General features: G+C 33.0%; 1 protein-coding gene across 6 annotated transcripts in view; it reads right to left on the minus strand.

Moving 5' to 3' along the window:
- LOC148304179 (uncharacterized) overlaps positions 1–21,252 on the minus strand; it is a 33,097-nt gene that overhangs the window by 5,421 nt on the left and 6,424 nt on the right. For 3 of the 6 annotated variants that reach the window (XM_088268510.1, XM_088268506.1, XM_088268507.1), the window contains exons 7-20: positions 9,828–9,967; positions 9,556–9,717; positions 8,906–9,219; positions 7,636–7,736; positions 6,157–6,278; positions 5,993–6,074; positions 5,470–5,637; positions 4,454–4,840; positions 3,956–4,093; positions 3,204–3,365; positions 2,645–2,876; positions 2,285–2,476; positions 420–2,155; positions 65–330 (exon numbers count right to left, since the gene is read on the minus strand). In XM_088268510.1, coding sequence (XP_088124636.1) covers positions 65–330; positions 420–2,155; positions 2,285–2,476; positions 2,645–2,876; positions 3,204–3,365; positions 3,956–4,093; positions 4,454–4,840; positions 5,470–5,637; positions 5,993–6,074; positions 6,157–6,278; positions 7,636–7,736; positions 8,906–9,219; positions 9,556–9,717; positions 9,828–9,967 — 4,202 coding nt within the window. Of the gene's footprint in view, positions 1–64; positions 331–419; positions 2,156–2,284; positions 2,477–2,644; positions 2,877–3,203; positions 3,366–3,955; positions 4,094–4,453; positions 4,841–5,469; positions 5,638–5,992; positions 6,075–6,156; positions 6,279–7,635; positions 7,737–8,905; positions 9,220–9,555; positions 9,718–9,827; positions 9,968–14,075; positions 14,562–21,252 lie in introns of those variants that run through there. The other 3 variants (XM_088268511.1, XM_088268512.1, XM_088268508.1) reach the window with 3 other exon arrangements.

The following is a 21,252-nucleotide window of genomic DNA, read 5'->3' on the forward strand; positions in this document are numbered from 1 at the left end:
TCGGTTAAGATATTATTTACCTCGACATCATAAATTATTCACAATAATAAGGTAAATTACTAACCGTTTAATGTTTTCTGTCAACTGAGCAACTACTTTTCTCAGTTCTTCGCATTCCTCTGATCTCTTATTAAGTTTTTCACGTAATTCTTCCGCATTTCCCTCTTCGTTTAGTTGATTCTTTAGTATATTCAGATTAGCCCGGAGAGTAAGTCTTTCGGAGACTAATTCCTTGAGCATTCTATCTTTGTCAGTTTCGTCATTTTTCAAATAATCTATTTGCATTTTTAAATCCCCAATTTCCAATTTCGCCGTTTCAAGCTGTAATACCTAAAGAAGAATTGCATTTTAAAGAATCACAGTCAGTTTTTTTAAAAAGACTGCATTTTATATTTCAAACAAGATATTTTCTAACATACCTTCGAACTGAGTTCTCTTCTTTTGGAAATTAAATCATTTTGAAGGGTTTGTATCTTCAATCTAATTATATTTAGTTTGTTTTCGTATTGATAGTTTGTATCGTCTCCGGATGTTTCAGCTGGTAATTTTGGCACTTCTAAACCACCAAGAAGTAATTTATATTCTTTCAATTTAATAATGTCTTCATTACTCGGATCTGACGGCAGTTCAGTTTGGGCGTTATCATGAGGCTGAATCACATTTTCTAAATCACTTTCGATACTGGAGATAATTTCCAAGTATTTAGAAAGAGCACCCTGTAAATCCCTATTACAACGAGTCAAATACTGAATTTCATCACTAAGTTTAGAACTTTCAATGCCGGATTTCTGTTCTCCGTGTTGGATATCGTGGCATTTCTTTTGCAGCAGTGCTACGTCAGCATTCCTTTCGGCCAAACTACTGGAGAGCTTTCTATTCTTCTCTTCTTCATCCATCACCCTCTTCTGAAGGTCATCTAGTCTGTCCAAATTTTCATTAAGACTATCAATCTGTAAGTTTTTCTCCGCAATTGTATGTTCTAATTTCTGTAATTCAGCTAACTTCACTTTTAAACTGTGGTTTTCCATCGAATCACCCTCGAATACCTTACATCTTTCTTCAACTTGAGCGAGCTTAAGCTCGACAGATCTTTTTTCCTTATAAATTTCAGAAATCATAGTTTCGCGCCTTAAAATATCATCTTTTAAAATGTTAATTTCTTTGCTTTTCTCATTAACGTCACTTAAAGCCTTATCTAGTTGTTCTTTTAGAATGTGTTCTCCTTTGGCAAAATTTTCTAATTGAATATTGAAGTATTTTTTATCTTCTTGCATCGTTTCCAAACTATTTTGTAATACACGTTCCAATTCCTCCATACCATTCTTTACTATAGGGAATTCCGATAATTGCTCTTGGGCCATCTTCAGAGCTGTCGTCTTGTCATCGAGCTGTTCTCGTAACAGATCAATTTCAGCTTTCAGTTGTGTAAGAATATCGGGATATACTTTCTGTTCCTTGTCAACATTGATTCCCAAGTCTTTTAGCGATTTAGGTATTTGGAAAGTAAGCGCTTTATCAGTAAAATTTATTTCAACATCCTTGTAAAAATCAGCATCATTCATGGACAAATTTGCTTTTTTATTAACGCTTCTTTCAAATTTATTTTGATCAGAGTAGTTGGATAAAGAAAAGTCTATTTTTTTGGGTTGAATTGTGACATTTTTATCTCCGGAAGCATCTTTATTAGGAAACATAGAACAATTTTCGCTCAATCCTTTGTTCGACGTTCCAAAATTCAATGAAGGAGTAGTTTCTTGTTTTCTGGGAGAAGTCAGCGTACTTCGATGCCGTTTCAGCTTTTCGGATAACTTAAATCCCTTTTCATCATTTGAAATGTTATGAAATAATGGTAAACTTTGGTCTTTCTCTAATACAATACTAGATTCCTTGAGAGAATGATTCACAAATTCGGATGATGCAGCAAAAGGAGCCACGTGACCAATTTCGGGGAGGGCAGTTGCATTTTGTTCCTTTATATTATCATTTGTGAATAGAAACTGTCCAGACACAATACTATGAGGTCTGATATCGGCATTTCTCATCAACAGGTCTGGCTCGTCAAACTCGGATATGGACAAAATGTCACTCAATGTTCTTGCGGAAAGTTTTCCATCATTATTGCAATCCTTTTCCCTTTCATCTTCAATATGTAAACCTAAAAATGTAATAGTACAAATAATGTTTTGCCAAAAATTACTTAAATGAACCAACTGTCCATCTAGCAGGTAATATTTGCTGGAAGATAGTAAAATATAATCATTGGTAAATTATTTTTATAACTTACTTAACAGGGCTTGAAGGTGTTTTTCCTTTTCCAACAACTGTTGACGAAGAACAACAATATCGGCATTTTTATCAGCCAGGAGAGATTCGTGTCGGACATGAAGAGTGTCTGCTTCTTTTTGGAGTTCCCGGCATTTCGCTTTGTTCTCTTCCAACTCGCGTCGCAACCTTTGGTCGATTTCTTTACTGGAATCTGATTTGAAAAATACAAGGAATAATTAAAATTATGTATTCTAGAGATTCTGCTTCATTGCTTCTGCAAGGGTCACAACCCTCAGCAATGAGGATTAAGACGGAGAAGAATTCTAGAGATAGATAGATATCTAATGGAGATTGTGAGAATGGGAGAATGGGTGGTCACCTGGAGTGGCCTGGAGCGCACGCAGCTGCATGTCGCGCGCGTGCAGGCGCTCGCGCAGCGCCTGCGCCTCGGCCAGCGCGCTGTCCAGCTGGCGCCGTAGCCCCTCCGTGCTGTGGTAGCTCTGCGCCTCCACCGTGTGCCGGGTCTGCTCCAGCCGCGACTGCAGCGAGGACATGCGCAGGCTCTTCTCGCTCATTCTCTCCTGCAGCACATCGCGCTCCATACGCAACTCCTACGAAATATTACCAATCTCAAACCTCTCTTTATTTTAAACCAATATTTACATATGTCGAAAACGCTGTATTAAATATTGACAAAAAAAAAACTGGTCAAAAATAAGTTTGAAAAAAAAAATTCTTAGTATTTAAGATTCTAAGTATTCAATCGTAACTTTCAAGAATATAAGAAGATTATATAGTTTTTAAAGAAACATAATCTTTTCAAATCTCATGACGTATTTGCTTAAACTATTTAGTCTTCTCGTGTGGAAGAATCCGCACACTCTCACACACCACGGGACAGATTTCGGTCAGATTTAGGGATGAGATTGCCTAATTACCTGAGCCACATCTTTCAACTGGATAAGCTGCATTTCCAGATCTCGTATGCGCTTCAAGGCCGCGTCTTCAGCCTTCAGGTGACGCTGGAGACCATCCCCTAGTTGGGATACCTCCAGTACGGGCAGCCTTCCCCCACACACATTTGTGGGAGACGCTTCGCTCTAGAACAAATGCCAAATATCCAGTGTTTGGAAAAATACTGCTATAAATACATTACATTACTTTCCGGTTTTATTATTTAATGATGTATAAACTGCAATCACGCTGGCAACAAGTCATAATTAGTGATGGAAAGTATATTATAAAATAAAGCTTATAAGAGATATGAAAAAAAAAATCTAAAAACAAACAAAACTTTTCCACAGTTTTTTCCACTTTTATTTTATTTGATCAATGGTTTCGTCATTACTGACAACATACTGGTGGGAGGCCAGACAAAACTCTATATTACATACACAACAAGGCAGGGGTTGAAAACCATGATTATATATAATTTTTCTGACAAAGAAATAATTGAATAAATTTAAGTAGTGTATTATAATAATAATTACATATGTATAAGATAAAGTAAGGGTTTTAAGTAATATTTTATTCAAGTTTTACTATAGAAATGGTTAAAACGTCTTGGAATTACCGTTGTTCACCTCACACCTACCAACTAAACTAAAGATAGATATATTAATTTTGGTTTGCTACTTTAATGAAAACTTGCAAAGTGTAACACTGATAATCAAGTGGGTTTTATGTTTACCTTGCTAGAATGCTGCTTCTTGTGATCCCTTACAGAAACATCTTCACTTGGTGAACTGCAGCTCTGGGAGCAAACAGCTTCATGAAGATTTTCCAAGGCAGCCGTGTGCTCTGCCAGTGTCTTGAGCAGAGTTTGAAGCTAAAATAACCAATATTCAAAATTATTACCTTTACTATAATATTGTATTTACTTAGATGGAGAAATGTAAAATGCATAACATGCATGTAAACATTCAGATATTCAATCGAATTGATATATGTATTAGGAGTACAAATAGTTTCCGTGGTTTTCAAAACATTTGATTTACTTCTTCCATTCTAAGAAATCTGCAACTGATGTCCATTGATTGCTTGTAGAGGCATACGGTCAGACTGCCTTAAGGGAGAAAAGTTGTCGTGAGTAGTTTCAAATGTTTGAAAGACCATGTTTTCAAGAGTGGAAATAGAGCTTTTAGTGATCAATATATGTATATAAAACACAAAGTATATATGGACAAACCTCAGAACGCATTTGTTCGATTTGTATTTTTTCAGGATCCGAGTCCCCTTCATTATGCCCGCCTTGCTTGTTATCATTTGCTGCCAAAAGACCTTCTGTAATTCTTCTTTCCAAGTCATTCCGAGAAGCCACCAACTCTGCATTCAAATCATCTATCTTTTGCTCTCGTTCTTCGGCTAAAAGTCTATAAAGTTCCAAGTCTTTTAGAACTTCCACTTCTTGGGATGTTTTAGTCTCCATCTGGGATTCTAAATTTCCTATGATATCTCGGAGCAAACTAATTTTCTCCTCTGACGATGCAAGCTCTGACTGCTTAACGGCGTTCTCCGCTTGCAAATCCACTATTTTGTTTGTCATTTCCTTTATTTGAGATTCTAGTTGGTCAACCTAAAAATAAATAACTTTAGTCACTTCATTTTACAGCGATGACACGGAAACAATAAATGCCAACCATAAGCAGAATAGGACACATTAAGGATGGAGCTTGGCAGTGGACTGACATAGAACTTAAATTCCCCTGTCCGCCTGCTGACCTTACTGAAATTTGTTTATTATTCATCGCAATAAGTAGTAAGAAGGTTAAATAACAAGTGATAAGCAATATGAAGATAAAGACAAAGAAAAGGGCCCTCGTAAAACAATTAAATTATAGACTGATAAGTTGTAGCATAAATTTCTAGTACATAATACTATGGGCAAAAAATTAGCACTAGTAACGTCTCCTGTTCCAACACTGCTCCGCTACAGCCAAGATTCATCCAAAATCTGTCTCACACTATCAGCATTCAGATAAAGCAAAAAATTACCAAAATGAGAGAAGCACCGGCTTGTGAAAAACTACGAATTAAATAAATCCGGGACTATAACTTTAAAAAATGTAAACAAGTAAAATAATTTCTATGGTCATATCAAATACACATTAATGTTCAAAATTTGTAAATTCGTATTCCCCTTTGTGTTTGCAGCAGTGGAAAAAGGCGTAGCTAATACCGTTTAAAATATAATTATTATTTTACCTCTTTGGAAATTCTGACATACTGTTGATTCTTCAGGAGTAACTTAGAGTTTTCATCTTTTAATTGTAGGAGTTCCTGTTGGAACTCATCGCGCTCGTGCTCCCTTTCTGTGGCTTGTTCCTCTAGAAATTGTCTAGTCGAGCGTAACTGCTTATTCGCCGCTTCCAGCTGGTCATCATTTATTATTATTAGTAGAGATTTCACAACAACAACTAATCAAAACGAGGAAAGTAACGTTCAAAAACTCGGATAAAAATATTGTATTAAAGATGCATTAACAATTAATTTAAAACCAGAATAACAGGATACAAATTAGCCTCTGTTAATTTTGTTAATGGTTTATCATGCTACTGACATGTGTCAATTTAGGAATAAGTTGTCATAGGGTAAATTTTGATACAAGTTCAAAAATGGAAATAAAAATAGAAACATAGACAAAAGATTAGTGGTGACAATTTATAAAATCGTAAATTATTCAACACATGGTAACACTTGCCAGCACTTGATAGAAATGGATAATTACCTGCATCTGCATATCCTCACGTTCAGTTGTTGCGGCTTGTAACTCGGCTGCCAACTGAGAGGGCGGAGTCACATTACCGTACCTGAAATATAAACAAAATAAGAGATTTACAACTTGACACGATTTCTGGATTTTTTATTATTATTGTTTTTTTAAATCTTAACCTTTCAGAAATGATATCCTGATGTCCCGTTGCCAGTTCTGCTATTTTTTCAAAAGCTTCCTGCAATTGGCTCTGAAGCATTTCTTCTTGGTACCTACTCTGACCCAGGGATTCCTCCAAATCCTAAAAAAAAATTAAAAAACATTTATTTGTAATAATTCGGTTTTCCGAATCCCCATAAAATTTGTATTTACCTATTTAAAAAAATTAAAAATATTTAAAAGTAAAAACAAACCTGTGCATAAATTTTGCTGTATTTAAGTAAGAGAGTGGCATTCCCAAAAAGTGAAATGGTACATATAAAAAAAAATAAAAAAAGGATTTCATACAAAAATCATAAAAGCAATAATTTTTTCCAAAATACATTACTAATAAGCCAAGAAATAAATTGAATATTACATAACATAGCGGAAAGTACTACAATTACAATACCACATAAAATGCTTGCAATTTTAAATCAATTAAAATCCATATTTTTTTCTGTTATTGTACATTGTAATTAGTGCTAATTATGTCAGCTAGATGGCCATCTTGACTTCAGTTATAGAGAATGACTCTTTTAACTAAATTTTCAATAATTAAGGTATTTGAATTTTCAATGTTCTCATGAGAATTAACATAACCCCAAATAAAAAAATAATAGATTAAATCACACAATTGTGAATGTCCATTAATATTTCCACTACGAGAAATTAAATTACCCAGTCATAGATTTTTTAAGAACCCACTTTTTTATTAGTGCAGCAATGTTTCACTTAACCAGAAAACATTCATCGAAAAGATTTTATTTAATCAATTAATTTTAATAAAAAAGTATGATTTAATTCAGGTATAGCCAACACAAATTGCACCCCGGGCCGTATTGGTAACATAAAATTTTCTACTTAATTAATAATTAAAAATATATATTTATATATAATGAATTTCATACTTATTGACTTTTTGTAAGTAGGTATTATAAATAATTTGAATGCATAGGTAATCATAAAGTACAATCAGGGTTATGTGAAAAAAAAGGATTACTACAGATGTGAGAAGAAAACACACGTTGAACCAAAAAACAGTGTACAGTAATAAACATTTTTATCAATTATAACAATCAAAATTATAAATTAGGACACATTGATCAAACAATATTAAAATACAGCCAATTCATTAATAGTCACTGCAAGATTTCAGTTTCTTGTAATTACAAAAACATTTTATATAATTACAGAAACTTTATTGGTTTTAATAACTTAAATATGATTTAAACGATATTCTGAATGACCCGATATTTAAAAATAAAATATTTGTAATACATGACCGCGGGCCGGACATAAGGGGGCCCCGGGTTGGCCACCCTTGGTTTAATTGATAAAATGTGATAGAAATAAATTATGCACAGATTTTGCACAAATAAATGTAATATTAATTCCGTCACATAATAAATATTCCTCAATTTAAAGTTGACTAATATAAAATTTGATTATCAACTCACCTTTCTGATGGCTTCAGTCTTCTCATATTTATCCTGAAGTTCATTGTGTTCCCGTAACAGATCGTTAGCATCGGCAAAGTCCTTGGTTGGCTTTTGATCATCTACAAAATCGATGATAAACTGAGGCATTGTGTACAAATAATTTATCAAATATATTATCACTACTTTGATTCTTTTTATTAACTAATATTTGTGCGGCATTTTTCAAGTAAAAGAATAACAAAACGAGAATATTCAACAATAATACAACACTGGATGACAATTTATGATTTGTATTTACATATTCCAAACCAGAGATCATTTATAATAGTGAAACTAAATAACAAGTAAAACTTGCAACAATAAGCTTAAATATAAATATACCTTTATATCCATTTTAAATAACATAGTAAGTGTGTTAATATTAAATTGATGGGACGATATTTTATAAAAAATATAAATTACCAAATATATATGTATATATTTATATATATATATATATATATATATATATATATATATATATATATATATATATATATATATATATACATATATATATATACATATATATATATATATATATATATATATATATATATATATAGATATATATATATATATATATATATATATATATATATATATATATATATATATATATATATATATATATATATATATATATATATATATATATATATATATAAATATATATATATACATATATATAAATATATATATATATATATATATATATATATATATATATATATATATATATATATATATATATATATATATATATATATATATATATATATATATATATATATATATATATATATATATATATATATATATATATATATATATATATATATATATATATATATATATATATATATATATATATATATATATATATATGTATATATATATATGTATATATATATATATATATAAATATATACATATATAGATATATATATATATATATATATATATATATATATATATATATATATATATATATATATATATATATATATATATATATATAAATATAAATATATACATATATATATTTTTTTCTGTGGTTGGTTGGAAGATATTGCTTTTTAGCAAAAAGCCCGCCAATGTACTTATTTATTTTCTGTTCATGAAGTTCAAATAAATAAATAAATATATCTAATAAAGTAGTTTTCAGGGTACTTGAGTTTATATTGCCATGTGACCCCACTGCCATCAGCGGCCTGATCTATAAGGGTTAGATAATAAAAAAACATACCATTTGCTCCCAAAATACTGAGTCTCTTCGGTGTTTGAGAAGATAAGACGAGCAATTCCTGAGCTTCATGCTTCAGTCTTCTGAGACAATAGTCCAGATCATGTTTGAAGTTTACGCTGACATCTTGGGTACTATCTAGACACTCCAGTGTACTTTCCGTCTCTATAAAGGGCAGTATCCCTTCGACATTGGGAGCGAAATGCAACCGCTTGGTTTGCCTGCTGCCCTGAGACAATACACTACTGTCCAGATTCTCCCTTGACCCGTGCAGCGACCTCAAGTGAGAATCCGACTCTTTGGCTGTTTGAAATGAGCTGCAAAATACACTCGAAGTTCATTTCCGTCCGAACATACTTGCTTATAAACCGAGTTAATGATATTTATATCAGGTTTATAAGTAAATATTTTAAATTTTAAATTGTTTAGAAAACACATTCTGTATTATTTTGTAAATAGTATTATTACATAAACAAGCACATAGAAGATATATTTAGTTTAATTTGAAAAAAGGATAAAACTAAATTAATAATAAATTATAAATGAATAAAATAAATAACAACGAGAAATGTATCATTGAGCTGAATTTATATCTTATTGAAATGGCTAACAATTTTATCACGACAATAATAAACAGTGTTAACTTTACTGACCTTAGAATGATAGTGTTATCAAAGTTATCGTCAGCGTTTACAATTTGCCTCAGAAGTTCACCAACAAAAGTGTTGTTTAATTCTTCCTCGCACAGATTAAAGTATTCCACGAGTTGAGTCAAAACTTTCCTTAGAGTCGCTGTCATGAGCCTAAGTCCATCCCTGTGGAGAGTAAAGAGCATTGTCTTCATACAAATAAGAGTAAGGAAAAAAATATCAATAACTTTTTACAGAATGATTTTTTTAATTGAATTTGGAGAGTACAATCCTACCTGTCTTTGATAACTTCTTCCAATTTTCTATTCTTGTCAAAAGCATCATTTCGTTTCTGTTTCCACTTGTCAGCTTCAACTTTGTATTTATCTGTTAGGAGAGCCAATTGTGAAGAGTTCTCACTCTGAACGGCAGATAACTGGGAACAACAAAAGTAAATATTCTTATAATACATCCAAACACTCTACAAGTATTATTGATTCAGTAATATTTACAAGAAAATTGATGAATGTGTCTTTTATTTACGAGAACCTGCAAACCTAGTAAATCTATCCACTTTGCATTTTAGATATACTAAAAACTAAATAAAAATAAAGAGAAATGAGTCTATCAAAATTGCATATATCGCTCACTCCTTTCATGGACGTCATAAATCAAAAACTTGATTTTTCTGGAGAACGTTTTTAAAGTTTAAAAATATATTACAATGTATTAAAAATAAATATCAAGCCATTTTTTTACTTTTTACTGTGCAACAGATCTTTTTAGGTAAAAACTGAAGGTTTTTTCTCCATTTGAAAAATATTTAGTATATTTAAAAAAAAATTAAACCATACCTTTTCTTCAAAATGCAAAAACAACACTTTCTGCCCTGTAGGGGGTAAATATTAAGTTAAAATATGCATCTTTTGCTGGGATATAGTACATTTTCTGGGCATTCCGAAAACATGCACAAGTGAAAATAGACGATTTTTTATTTATGACGTTCTTGAAAGGAGTGGGCGATATATTTATCTCTATAAAAATAAGCCAGATAATATGACGGGTTAAACCAGCGAACTTCTCTTTCAAGAGTGATTTTAGTAAATAGCAAAATCTGGGACCCATTTAGCCATAAGGGAAATCCAGCCCTAGCAGTATGGCCAATCCCTACCGGTCTAAAAATTTTCTATTTTGAACAAACTATTTAATATTCTCAATATCATTAATATTTTAAATGCATGTCAGACCTCGGCTCTTAGTGCATGTTTAATCTACAGCCCCTAGCGCATGTTGGTCCTCGGGTCGACCAAAATCGGATGTGATAAACATTTTGTGTAGTTTTAAGTGTGTGAATAGTGCTATGGTGGTGACGTGTAGTATTGTTTGCATGCTGTTGTAGTGATTGTCCTGACGACGAGACGGGTACGTCTCGAAACCGGTAGACAAAAAAATATCGGTAAGTGATTATATACCTATATTACCAACATGTTTGTAAAAAATATATAAAAGTAAAAACGATCAAAGATTGTATGTTTTTGAAAAACGATTTCAAAGATTTTTTATTTTGCATTTTCCTTAAGTATGAAATAAAACAACAACATAAACGCTCTGATTTAAAAAAAGTATACGCCTAGTCCTTTATTTTGCGTAGGTACCTACTCACATCAAAGTCGATATTCCTAAAAAAACTAACTAAAAAAAAAAACATATTATATTCGTTAATTACCTTATACTTAATAATTGTATACAGTTTGACAATCTCCGGTAAAACTATCTAAGAATGGGGGATAGGGGATAGGAACAAAATAAAAGATTTACACATCGGAAATAGGCACAATTTCCCGCCATAAAAAAAACATCTGTTGGATGTACAGTCGTATTTTTACGTAAATTGTATAGGTATATGTATCCGGAATTCCCCACGAAACTGTGCCAAAAGTTAGTACCCGCTCTGTAGACTACCGAGATTTTTTGTCCCAAAATCCGAGATTCCGTACCAGATTTAGAGGTACTTCCGCCCATTTGCCAAGCCCAAAAACACACCAACATTGTGTATTTATTTATTTCAAAACATATTACAGACATAAGTCATATTTATAATATTCCCGATGAGTAATTTATATTTCTCATTTTGGTTTTCATATATTCAAGTTAACTCATAATATTATAATTATAAGCTAATGCACTATATTATCACCGTTTTTTACAACTATGCACTAAGTACTGCAAAACGATAAATAAATCAAATGAAAAAACAAGTGTCGGATTGTGGTCCCGTGGTAAGTGTCGCGGACTCCCAATTTGTGGGTTCGAACCCACTCTATCACAATTTGATACCTATTTTTAATAATGAGCCGTTTAGTCTCACGAAAATAGTATGATATAAAAACATTTGGGTACATAATAAAAGTAATAATAAAAAATAAAAACAAATATTTATCTTTAAAAAAATGTATTCAATACTCGGTTTATTATTCTTGTCCTATAAATATCGTGAGTTTGCTCAATTTTTATTTCACTTAATAGGTAAGATTAAAAAGATTTTTATACCTTTTGTAGATCGCCAGTCGTCAAACTGGAGTATGCTACCGAGAGCGGCCACATCAAAGTCAAATTGTTCGGCAAAATATACAAATGTTTCAAAATATGTGGCAATTTATTCGTATTAATAAAAGAGCGTAAGTTGATGTTTGTAAGTTGCTATGCAAGAATACTACTCGATAACATTTAGACTCGAAAGTAATACAGACTCCATTTACCGGCTATATTTAAATGATAAATGTTTTTATAAATTGACATACGAAAAATTGTAAGAAAAATTATCAGAAAATATTTATTTATTTATCCATAACATGTGCACGAAATTGAATATAAGTATTCTAAAAACATTAAAAGCAGAACTGTCACATCTTCTCAATCTAAGAACGCATTCAGGTTATTCGAGCAAATGTGTCAAGAGCGACAAAAAACGCAATATTTTGTTGAAAAAAAATACAAAATTTAGTAACTTTAAATAGAATATTTCTAAAAGAAAATATATTTTCATATAAAAAGAGGAAAATATAGTTTATGGTGTGGGCAAGGGATATTGTAGGTATAGGTTATTGCAGACGAATAATGTTTTCGGAAAAAAAACGATTAATCGATAATACTATAATTGAATACAAAATATTATACATTAAAATTATGAGTAGGAAATAAATTTATGGTATTTTTAAAATTAATTACGATACATTTTTCATCTATTATTTTCAATAGTATGTACATAGTTCCGTGAACCGAGTACACTTGTAGAGGTCCTCGCCAAAAAGTTATATTTCCAATATTGCACAAAAAATAATTTGAATGCAAATCTGTTCTGTTTACTGTATTCTATCGAAATATTAATTAAAGTTGCGACAAAACGTGACCAATCCTATGTTAAACCAATACGAAATCATTAAATCGCACCAAAACGTAACAATTTTACAAGCTGGAATTCCTGATTACTTAAAACCATTTAAAATGGAAATGTAACGTTTTGGTGAGGACCTGCACAATTGATCTCCTACCACATAACAAATAAGACTAAATTTTTCAATTATTGTAATTTTCAAACCGAGAAACAAGTAATTAGTTAGAAGTATTGTAGATATTGTGAAAATATGACTCGACTATAATGTTTACCGATAATTTAAGCTCATAAGACACACGTCTTTAAAAAATACGTCACAAACAAATTTGAGCCTTAAAAGTTTTCTCTAGAATCAAATAAGTCAAATAAATGACACTGTATGTAATTACTATTGGTGGTTGTAACAGCGATGGATATCGAGCATATGTAACACCACAATGATAAACAAAACAACACTTCAAATTAATTCAAGTTATTGTCAAGGAAAATAGGTAAATAAGAGCACGTGAAGCTCGAAAGATTATCTCGAGCTTTTACCCTCATACCTCATTGACCTTCGTTTATTTTAAAAATGGGGACATTCAGCGGACCTTCGACTCAAATTATTGACATAGACCATTTCGTTTCCACTCCTCGGAGATTAAGAAACGGAGTCAGAACTCGTACATATACAAACATACAATCTTTAAAGTTGTTGTTTATTTCATTTTTTAATGTTTATTTATAAAAATGATAAGAATAATTTAAAAAATACGTCAAAAGAAGAGTTTAAAAACTAATAATTTAAAAAAAAAACTGAGAATTGCTTTGAACCATGGAAACATTTCATAGTAAATAAAGTATTTTTTTTTAAACAGAAACATACGGTAATTCATATTTTTACTCTCTTTATCGCAATAGCTAGAGAGAGTGACTCAATACACAAGAAATAATCAAAATAATTATTTTCTTTCGCTAGTCCGCGCTGTAAGGTGCATAGGCAACTGTAAGATATGGATCTCGGGCACTTCAAACATCAAATATTCAAGTAAAAACCACGAATTACATTGTAAGGATGCCAATTCTGTGTATATTTTTATTGTTGTCTCAGCGCGTCTAGGGATCAAAGACTGTCCAGTATAAAGTAAAATTTTATATCGCACAAACATACCAAGAAGACGTTTTTCACTGCCATCTCTCAAGACGAACAAGGCGACAAAGTTTTAGAGTTCGAAACATAACTTTATTCGCGGTAAATCATTATTCACGCACAGTTCACTCTTCACTGAAAACAAACGTCAGTCTTCACCAGCACTCGAATAACATCGAATCCAAAATATTCACAAATGTTTCAATTCAAAATTTGTACGTAAAATTTATAATTATAATTATTAGTTGTCGGGTTTGTAATTAGGCGAATATACAAAACGGGCTATTATTAACCACCGCAATGGGCACGGACCACAGAACGCTGCACGGGATCACAAAGTACACTGACCGTCGACTCGGGTCCGACACGCTCACAGAAATGTCACAAATCAAATATTACCGGATTAATCATAACAAAACGAGGAAGTGCCTTTTCAGATACGAGTTGGCCACGAGGGATCGTGCGCTGCGCCGCGTCGCGCGCTGTTGTCTGGTTGTCTCGTTGTCTGGAGTCGACGGGACGGCATGAACTAAACATCGCGCTGACGACGGCGCCGGCGATTCTCAAAACTACGCGTTTCAGGCGCCTTCCACAAAAAAATTCAAACCCTTATCCTCACCCGATGTTGCATAGGGCACTGCATCATATAAATGCAGTGTTATCTCGATCGTTAACACATGAAGGAAAGGTGTGACCAGCCCTCCACTTTAGGTACCAGTCCAGGGTAATATTGAATAAATATTAGAGTGAATAAATAAAATACACAAAAATAAAAGACTATAAATATAAAACATACCCATATAAGCCAATTAAATATATATTAAAAAAAACACTAAACCTTTTTATGAGATTTAAGTTTTGTACTGACATTTCTTGGTGGAACTGCATTTATAGAATAAAATAACAACTACGTACGTTTTTTCACAAAAAAATTATTTGACCAGCGACCGGGTTTCTTCGTAACCGATATCATCAGACTGGTCACCAGTCTGATAATGTCAGTTACGACGAAACCCGGTCGCTGGTCAAATAAAATTTATGCGGAAAAAACTATATACTTAGTTGTTATTTTATTTTACTAAACCTTTTTCTTTGGGTAGGCGACTTGAGCGATTTTTTAAAGATTTTCAGATAGAAAAACAAGAGTAAATGGTAAAAAAAACTAATCCACGTGGCTGCCTCGTTTGAGATGTTTTTCTGCACCTACGTGGTGCATAGGACACCGCTTCGGAATAACATAGAGTTAGCTCCATCGTCACGAAGGCAGAGTGATCATCCTGCGCTTAAGATTTTCGGATCTAGGATACCAATATATTTGATGAAGGATCTCAATGTGAAGGACATTACTGTTATATGGGAAAAAACAGAAAGAGAAAAATATCAATAATGGCTAGGGCCCTCGGGGTTGCATATCCGTACTCGTACAAGCTGTTAAAATTATCACCAAGATATGCCAGTCCGTTGAAGAGAGAATTTGAAAAACTCGTGAGGGTCATTTAAAAAATATATTTTCCTAGTTTTATTTCAATAAGGTTTGGCATAAATTTTTATTTTGATTTCCAAATGATTTTAAATTTCTGTTTGCGAACTTTTTAAATCTCGAAAATCTAGTCAAATAGTTTAAAATATCAAATGTAACATGACAACAATAAATTCATAAGTAAAATGTACTTTTATGTATTAGATTATTTTTTCCAGTTTTATATTACACAAAACCCTAACTTGGTTTTTAAAATGGGCAACTGTACTTGATCATATGATGGCAGGAAGATCAGTGATGTACGCATTTTAGATTCACGAATATATACGAGTGGAATATGTTCGATGACGTGACATAAGGATGAAAAAACATTTTGGTACATTAAAAAAAATATATCTCGAATATATTTCGACGAAAAATAAACGGTCAAAGACGTATAAAAAGGTTAGAAAAAATGGCTAGGTTATGCAAAATAAACAAAGAGTAATGTAGTAAATTATTTGCTTTTTGATGTATTCAACTTCAAAACTACCACTACCTGATATCCTTCCCTAACTAACCAATCTGATAACGATTTTATCGTCATTATCATTGAAAGCGAAGTTATCGCCTAGATAACGATTGTACCAGTAAACAATACCGACCAGGAATGGGGGATATCGCTTATTCCTTTCAAGAACGTCATAAATCAAAAATCGTCTATTCTCAGTGGTGCATGTTTTCGGAATGCCCTGAAAATGTACTATATCCCAGCAAAAGCGGCATATTTTTTACTTAATATTTACCCGCTACAGGGCAGAAAGTGTTGTTTTGCATTTTGAAGAAAAGGTATGGTTTAATTTTTTTTTAAATATACTAAATATTTTTCAAATGGAGAAAAAACCTTCAGGTTTTACCTAAAAAGATCTGTTGCACAGCAAAAAGTAAAAAAAATGCCTTGATATTTATTTTTAATACATTGTAATATATTTTTAAACTTTAAAAACGTTCTCCTGAAAAATCTAGTTTTTTGATTTATGATGTTCTTGAAAGGAGTGAGCGATATGTACTACTATATTTACGTTTTTTCCGTGCGAATACTACGCATGAGTCACAGCTCTCGGTCAATAAGTGCAGTAAAGAGACAGAAGCCGCCAGAATGACACGAGTATATTTTCCAAATAAGCTGCCGCGATAAGGTCACCGTCGAATGAATGGTTGAAATATCTCAGCGGTTCGCCCCTCGGAGAAATGTATTTATATCTGTCGCGGGATGCGGGAAGTGCGCTCCTCTCGCTGGAGATCCGATGCAGTGCGCGGTGCCGGCTGCGCAGTTGCGCACTGGAGACATCGAGTCGGAAACCCAGAATCGCTTCACAGTACACGAGGTATACAGTCCAATAAATCTACCAAACAGTATGTGTATGGTAAATATAGCGCGAGTACGGCTCGGCGTACTAACACGCTCGGCAGACTAAATAACGATGACTGCGCAGGGCCGTCCCTAGGAAAAGCCGAGGCCCGATGAAAGACGCCGACAACCCGAAGAAGAAACACTTTTCCCGGTGGAGTCGACCGAAATTCTTGCGCACTTTTTTTATTATTTTCTTCAATGTTCACAGGGCACAGGACCGAAGCAATATCATTTAAACCGTTGATTTATAATGCACAAAGGTGAGAAGATCAGTCCTGCGCTTCAGGTGAGTACCAGCCTAGGGTGAAAAAGTATACAGTGAAAATCACTTATATTTATTTCGACCCCCTCGGGAATCGAATCCGGAAGCCAATACGGCAGCTAAACACACTTATCACTACACTACCAATTGTGCGGATCTTTTTGGATGGTAGAGTGGTGGAACCTCAAACCGTACTTCGATAGATTTTTAGCTCCAGCCTCCAGCGCGAGGTCCTGTGCGGCCGCACTGTCGCACGGTCCTAATGACAGCCCTTTGCTATATACATTTACACGGAGAAATCAGAGTAACCATATGAAATCAGCCAGTGGTCGCTGCTCGTTTTGTAAAGATGATTGAATGGATGTTTCATAGGCTATTGAGAAACACGTTTGCGCGTTGTACATGTACCCGGATGGCTACATAAACACCGAATAGCACCATCTCTGTGGTGATGTGGATAAAGTATTTATTTACAATGCTCAAGGTCCCAGAACTGATTTTCGTTCGAGTTTACAGGAAAATCAGAGCACTTTCATATTGCTTATTAAATATTCCGCCTCCGTAGTGTAATGGTTAGCGCGTTTAGCTACCGTGCTATTCCCGGGGGGAGTCAAAATAAATATAAGTGATTTTTTAGCTTTTATATTTATTTAATATTACCCTGGATTAATCCCTGGAGCGCAAGATTGACGAACTTGCCTTCATGCAAGTAACGATCAAAACAACACTGCGTCAATACGATGCAGCGTCCTAAGCACCTCTGTGTGCAGATAAGGGTTACGAGTAAAACCGTTTGCTTTATCTTCATTTCATTTATCAAAATAACACTGCAACCATACAGTGCGGTACCCTTTGCTCCATTGGATGCACGATAAGTGAGGGAGGGGGCAAGGATAAGAAAAAGAGGAACCTATATATATCTAGTTCCAAAAAAGACTAAGGATAGTTTTTTCATTAAAAAAACTCGATAAGATATATTCTTAGAAGCTTGCGAGATTAAAATACTCTTATATTATTGAATTAAAGGGAGTTTGTCATTTAAAAATGCCTACTTAAAACGAGCGGAATTATATATATATCATGTCATATAATCGTAATAACACGAGGAAATATGTACAAACATTTGTTTTATGTTTTCCCCTTTCAACTTCAATTTTTGTTAAATTAATTCAAATAATTTAAAACATGTATTTACTTTTTTTTGTATCAGATTGTGCCAGGATCTAATCTGATTTTCAAACAAAATCATGACTTGAAAATGCCATTTCATTCGGAGTTTACGGGGTAAAACGGACACAAATAGCTGAGAATCGAAGCTTAAAATATTAATTCGTATTTTTTTATTTCTTATCGAGACTATTTCCGTAAATATTCTAGGAAATGTCAAGATCAAATCATTTCCATGTTTCAGTGAGCGTATCCCCGGCCAGTGTCTCGGATGTTGTGGCACCAAAAAAAGACGCAATCAAGTTCAAACTCAATTTAGATGAGAGTTGCATAATGATTGCATTCATCGGCAAATGCACGCGGCAGGGAGGAACTATTGCAAATAAACCCAAAATGGCTTAGGGTTTTAGAAGATGTTCGTTGTAAAGTAAATAAATAGGCGTATTTTAAATACAGACCATTTGAGAAATAAAAAGACTTTGTTTTTTGATCCACTCACATTTTTCACTCAGTGGATCAAAAAACAGTCTTTTATTTCTCAAATGGTCTGTATTTAAAATACGCCTATTTATTTACTTTACAACGAACATCTTCCAAAACCCTAAGCCATTTTGGGTTAATTTGCAATAGTTCCTCTAATGTGAGTGGATCAAAAAACAAAGTCTTTTTATTTCTCAAAAAAATATATCAATATGATCCACAAAGTTAATGCTTTCAATATTCAAAACACAGACCATTTTATTGGGTTTTATAATTGCCTTGATATTTTTTAAATACAATTGTTTGTTTACTTATAACATTTTGAGTGTGTACTTATTCACAAATCTGGATTATCTCCAATTATAGAAATTATTTTTCAAATTATTTTCTAAGTCTATGCTTTTAAGGGGTTTACGGCCGTCATAGGCTGGTTTAAGTGATCACTTTACACACGTGTAATATTCACCAATTCTACCCATGATTGACAAACACGCTACTCAAATTTTTGAAAGTTATGAAATATATTATCCAATTTCGAAATATTGTTCTTGAATCACCAGAATTTTACTGGACATCTATTGGTGAGATGAAAAGAAGCTTATTGAGCAGAAACTCTTTTATTTGCATGTGAGGTCCGAATCCTGGATTATAATCGCATGCATGAGAAACGCCAAAAATATGATTTTATTTTATTTTTATTTTAGCTTACAATTTGACCAGTTAATTTCTTAATAATACAATTCTGGTCACTTCATTATGTACAAAAATATCTCTCGAACAAAATAGATACCTGAAAATTGCTCTAAAAACCATTTTGGTTTTCTTTTAAAGAAACATGTTCAAAACCCCTTATTAATGTTTGAATACATTATAATGTATTTACAAACACAATATAATGTACGATGTGCCATTGACCAGAGGTAAACAACCGATAAATATACATATAAGTATGTATATATTTTAAAATTGTAATCAAAAATAATATTTTATACAGTGATTTTTGAGAAATTTTAATCAATGTTTTCATTCTTAATTTTAAACACTATAAAAATAATAAAAAATGAAAAAAAAAAATACTGAAAATACGTTTATGTTGGCAGTCAATGACAGTAATGATACGCTTTTTTTCACCATAGCCGGCGCATACTGTAGCCGCCGTATAGTAGCACAAAATGACTTTTTTCATCCAAATAACGATCAGCCCCTATTGATTATAATTTTATGAAAGTAAACATCCTACCAGTGAATAATCTCTCATCTCCGTTTGCTTCAATTTGCTTTTACGGGCCACAGCCTCTATTGGAAACTAGCTGTCGCCTTGTCCACAAGTTTAATTCGACGTCCGCCCAAACGCATATCGTCAGTTTGAATCATTAAAGATTTTTTTATATCGCTGACGTGATTTTGTTTTAAAAAATCCAATTTCCTGTGGTTTTCAGCACTTTAAAATTTTCCCTGGGAGGAAATTTCGCTGGGATTGTCAGGGCTAATAAAATTCTCGCGAGAGAGAGAGAACTAACGGTGGTCTGTTTTTTTTTCAGGGCCTTCAAATTTCCTGACGAAAAAGAGAGATAATAAATTTTGTTGACGAAGATAGAGCGCTTGTAGTGCCTTATTGGGCCCTCGGATAGGCGCCCTAGAGCGTTGCTAGAGAAAGATAGAATACCACAATAGTGTGAACTATAATCAGTTTGAAATTTCACGAATGCCACGATTTTTTTCGAATATTCGATTCTGAATCATCATATAATCTTTTGTTAACTTCCCGCTTTGTGAGTCGTTAACGCTCGCTAACTAAAATCTGAAATAACTAGGGACTCGATCTAGGAGAGCGCATAATAATGAAATTCCTAAATCTGGACCGCCATCAATAATTGTTAGGAGGGTGAAGCTCTCCGTCGCCTTCCACACCAACAACTAATGGTTCTTGAGAAACGGGGACCATATTCTTGTGTGTAAACAGAACCGCGTGGCATCCAATGGACTTTTCCAGCTGATGGGAAAAGATGGATGGTATTATTAGCCACACTAGGAAAAGTATTGTAAACACATGGCAGGAGATGTAGACTTCTGTCTTAAGTACTCATCGCATACTCATGTTTGTTTGCAGCGCATCATTGTCATGTTGTCACGTCGACGTGTATTCTCTGCCGTGGTGCAGTGAGCGTCATTTGAACAATGTACTTTTCATATTTGTACTTATTCTTGTATTTTGATCAGTTGAAAGACATTTTTTTATTCTCAACATCAGATTGATAGGACTTTTTACGTATTTTTTACTTAATTTTATCAAAATATAATACGTATTTAAAATACGAAATTATGATGATAAATAACCCTTTGGTTACCGGGACTTTTGGGGTGCCAGAAATACCGCGATGAAACATAAATAATTCAAAAATAAAATATGTTCGAT

This window comes from Brachycentrus maculatus, unplaced genomic scaffold (genome assembly GCF_059751285.1).
Source record: "Brachycentrus maculatus isolate JH-2025_06_01 unplaced genomic scaffold, ASM5975128v1 h1tg000326l, whole genome shotgun sequence".
NCBI classification, from domain to species: domain Eukaryota; kingdom Metazoa; phylum Arthropoda; class Insecta; order Trichoptera; family Brachycentridae; genus Brachycentrus; species Brachycentrus maculatus.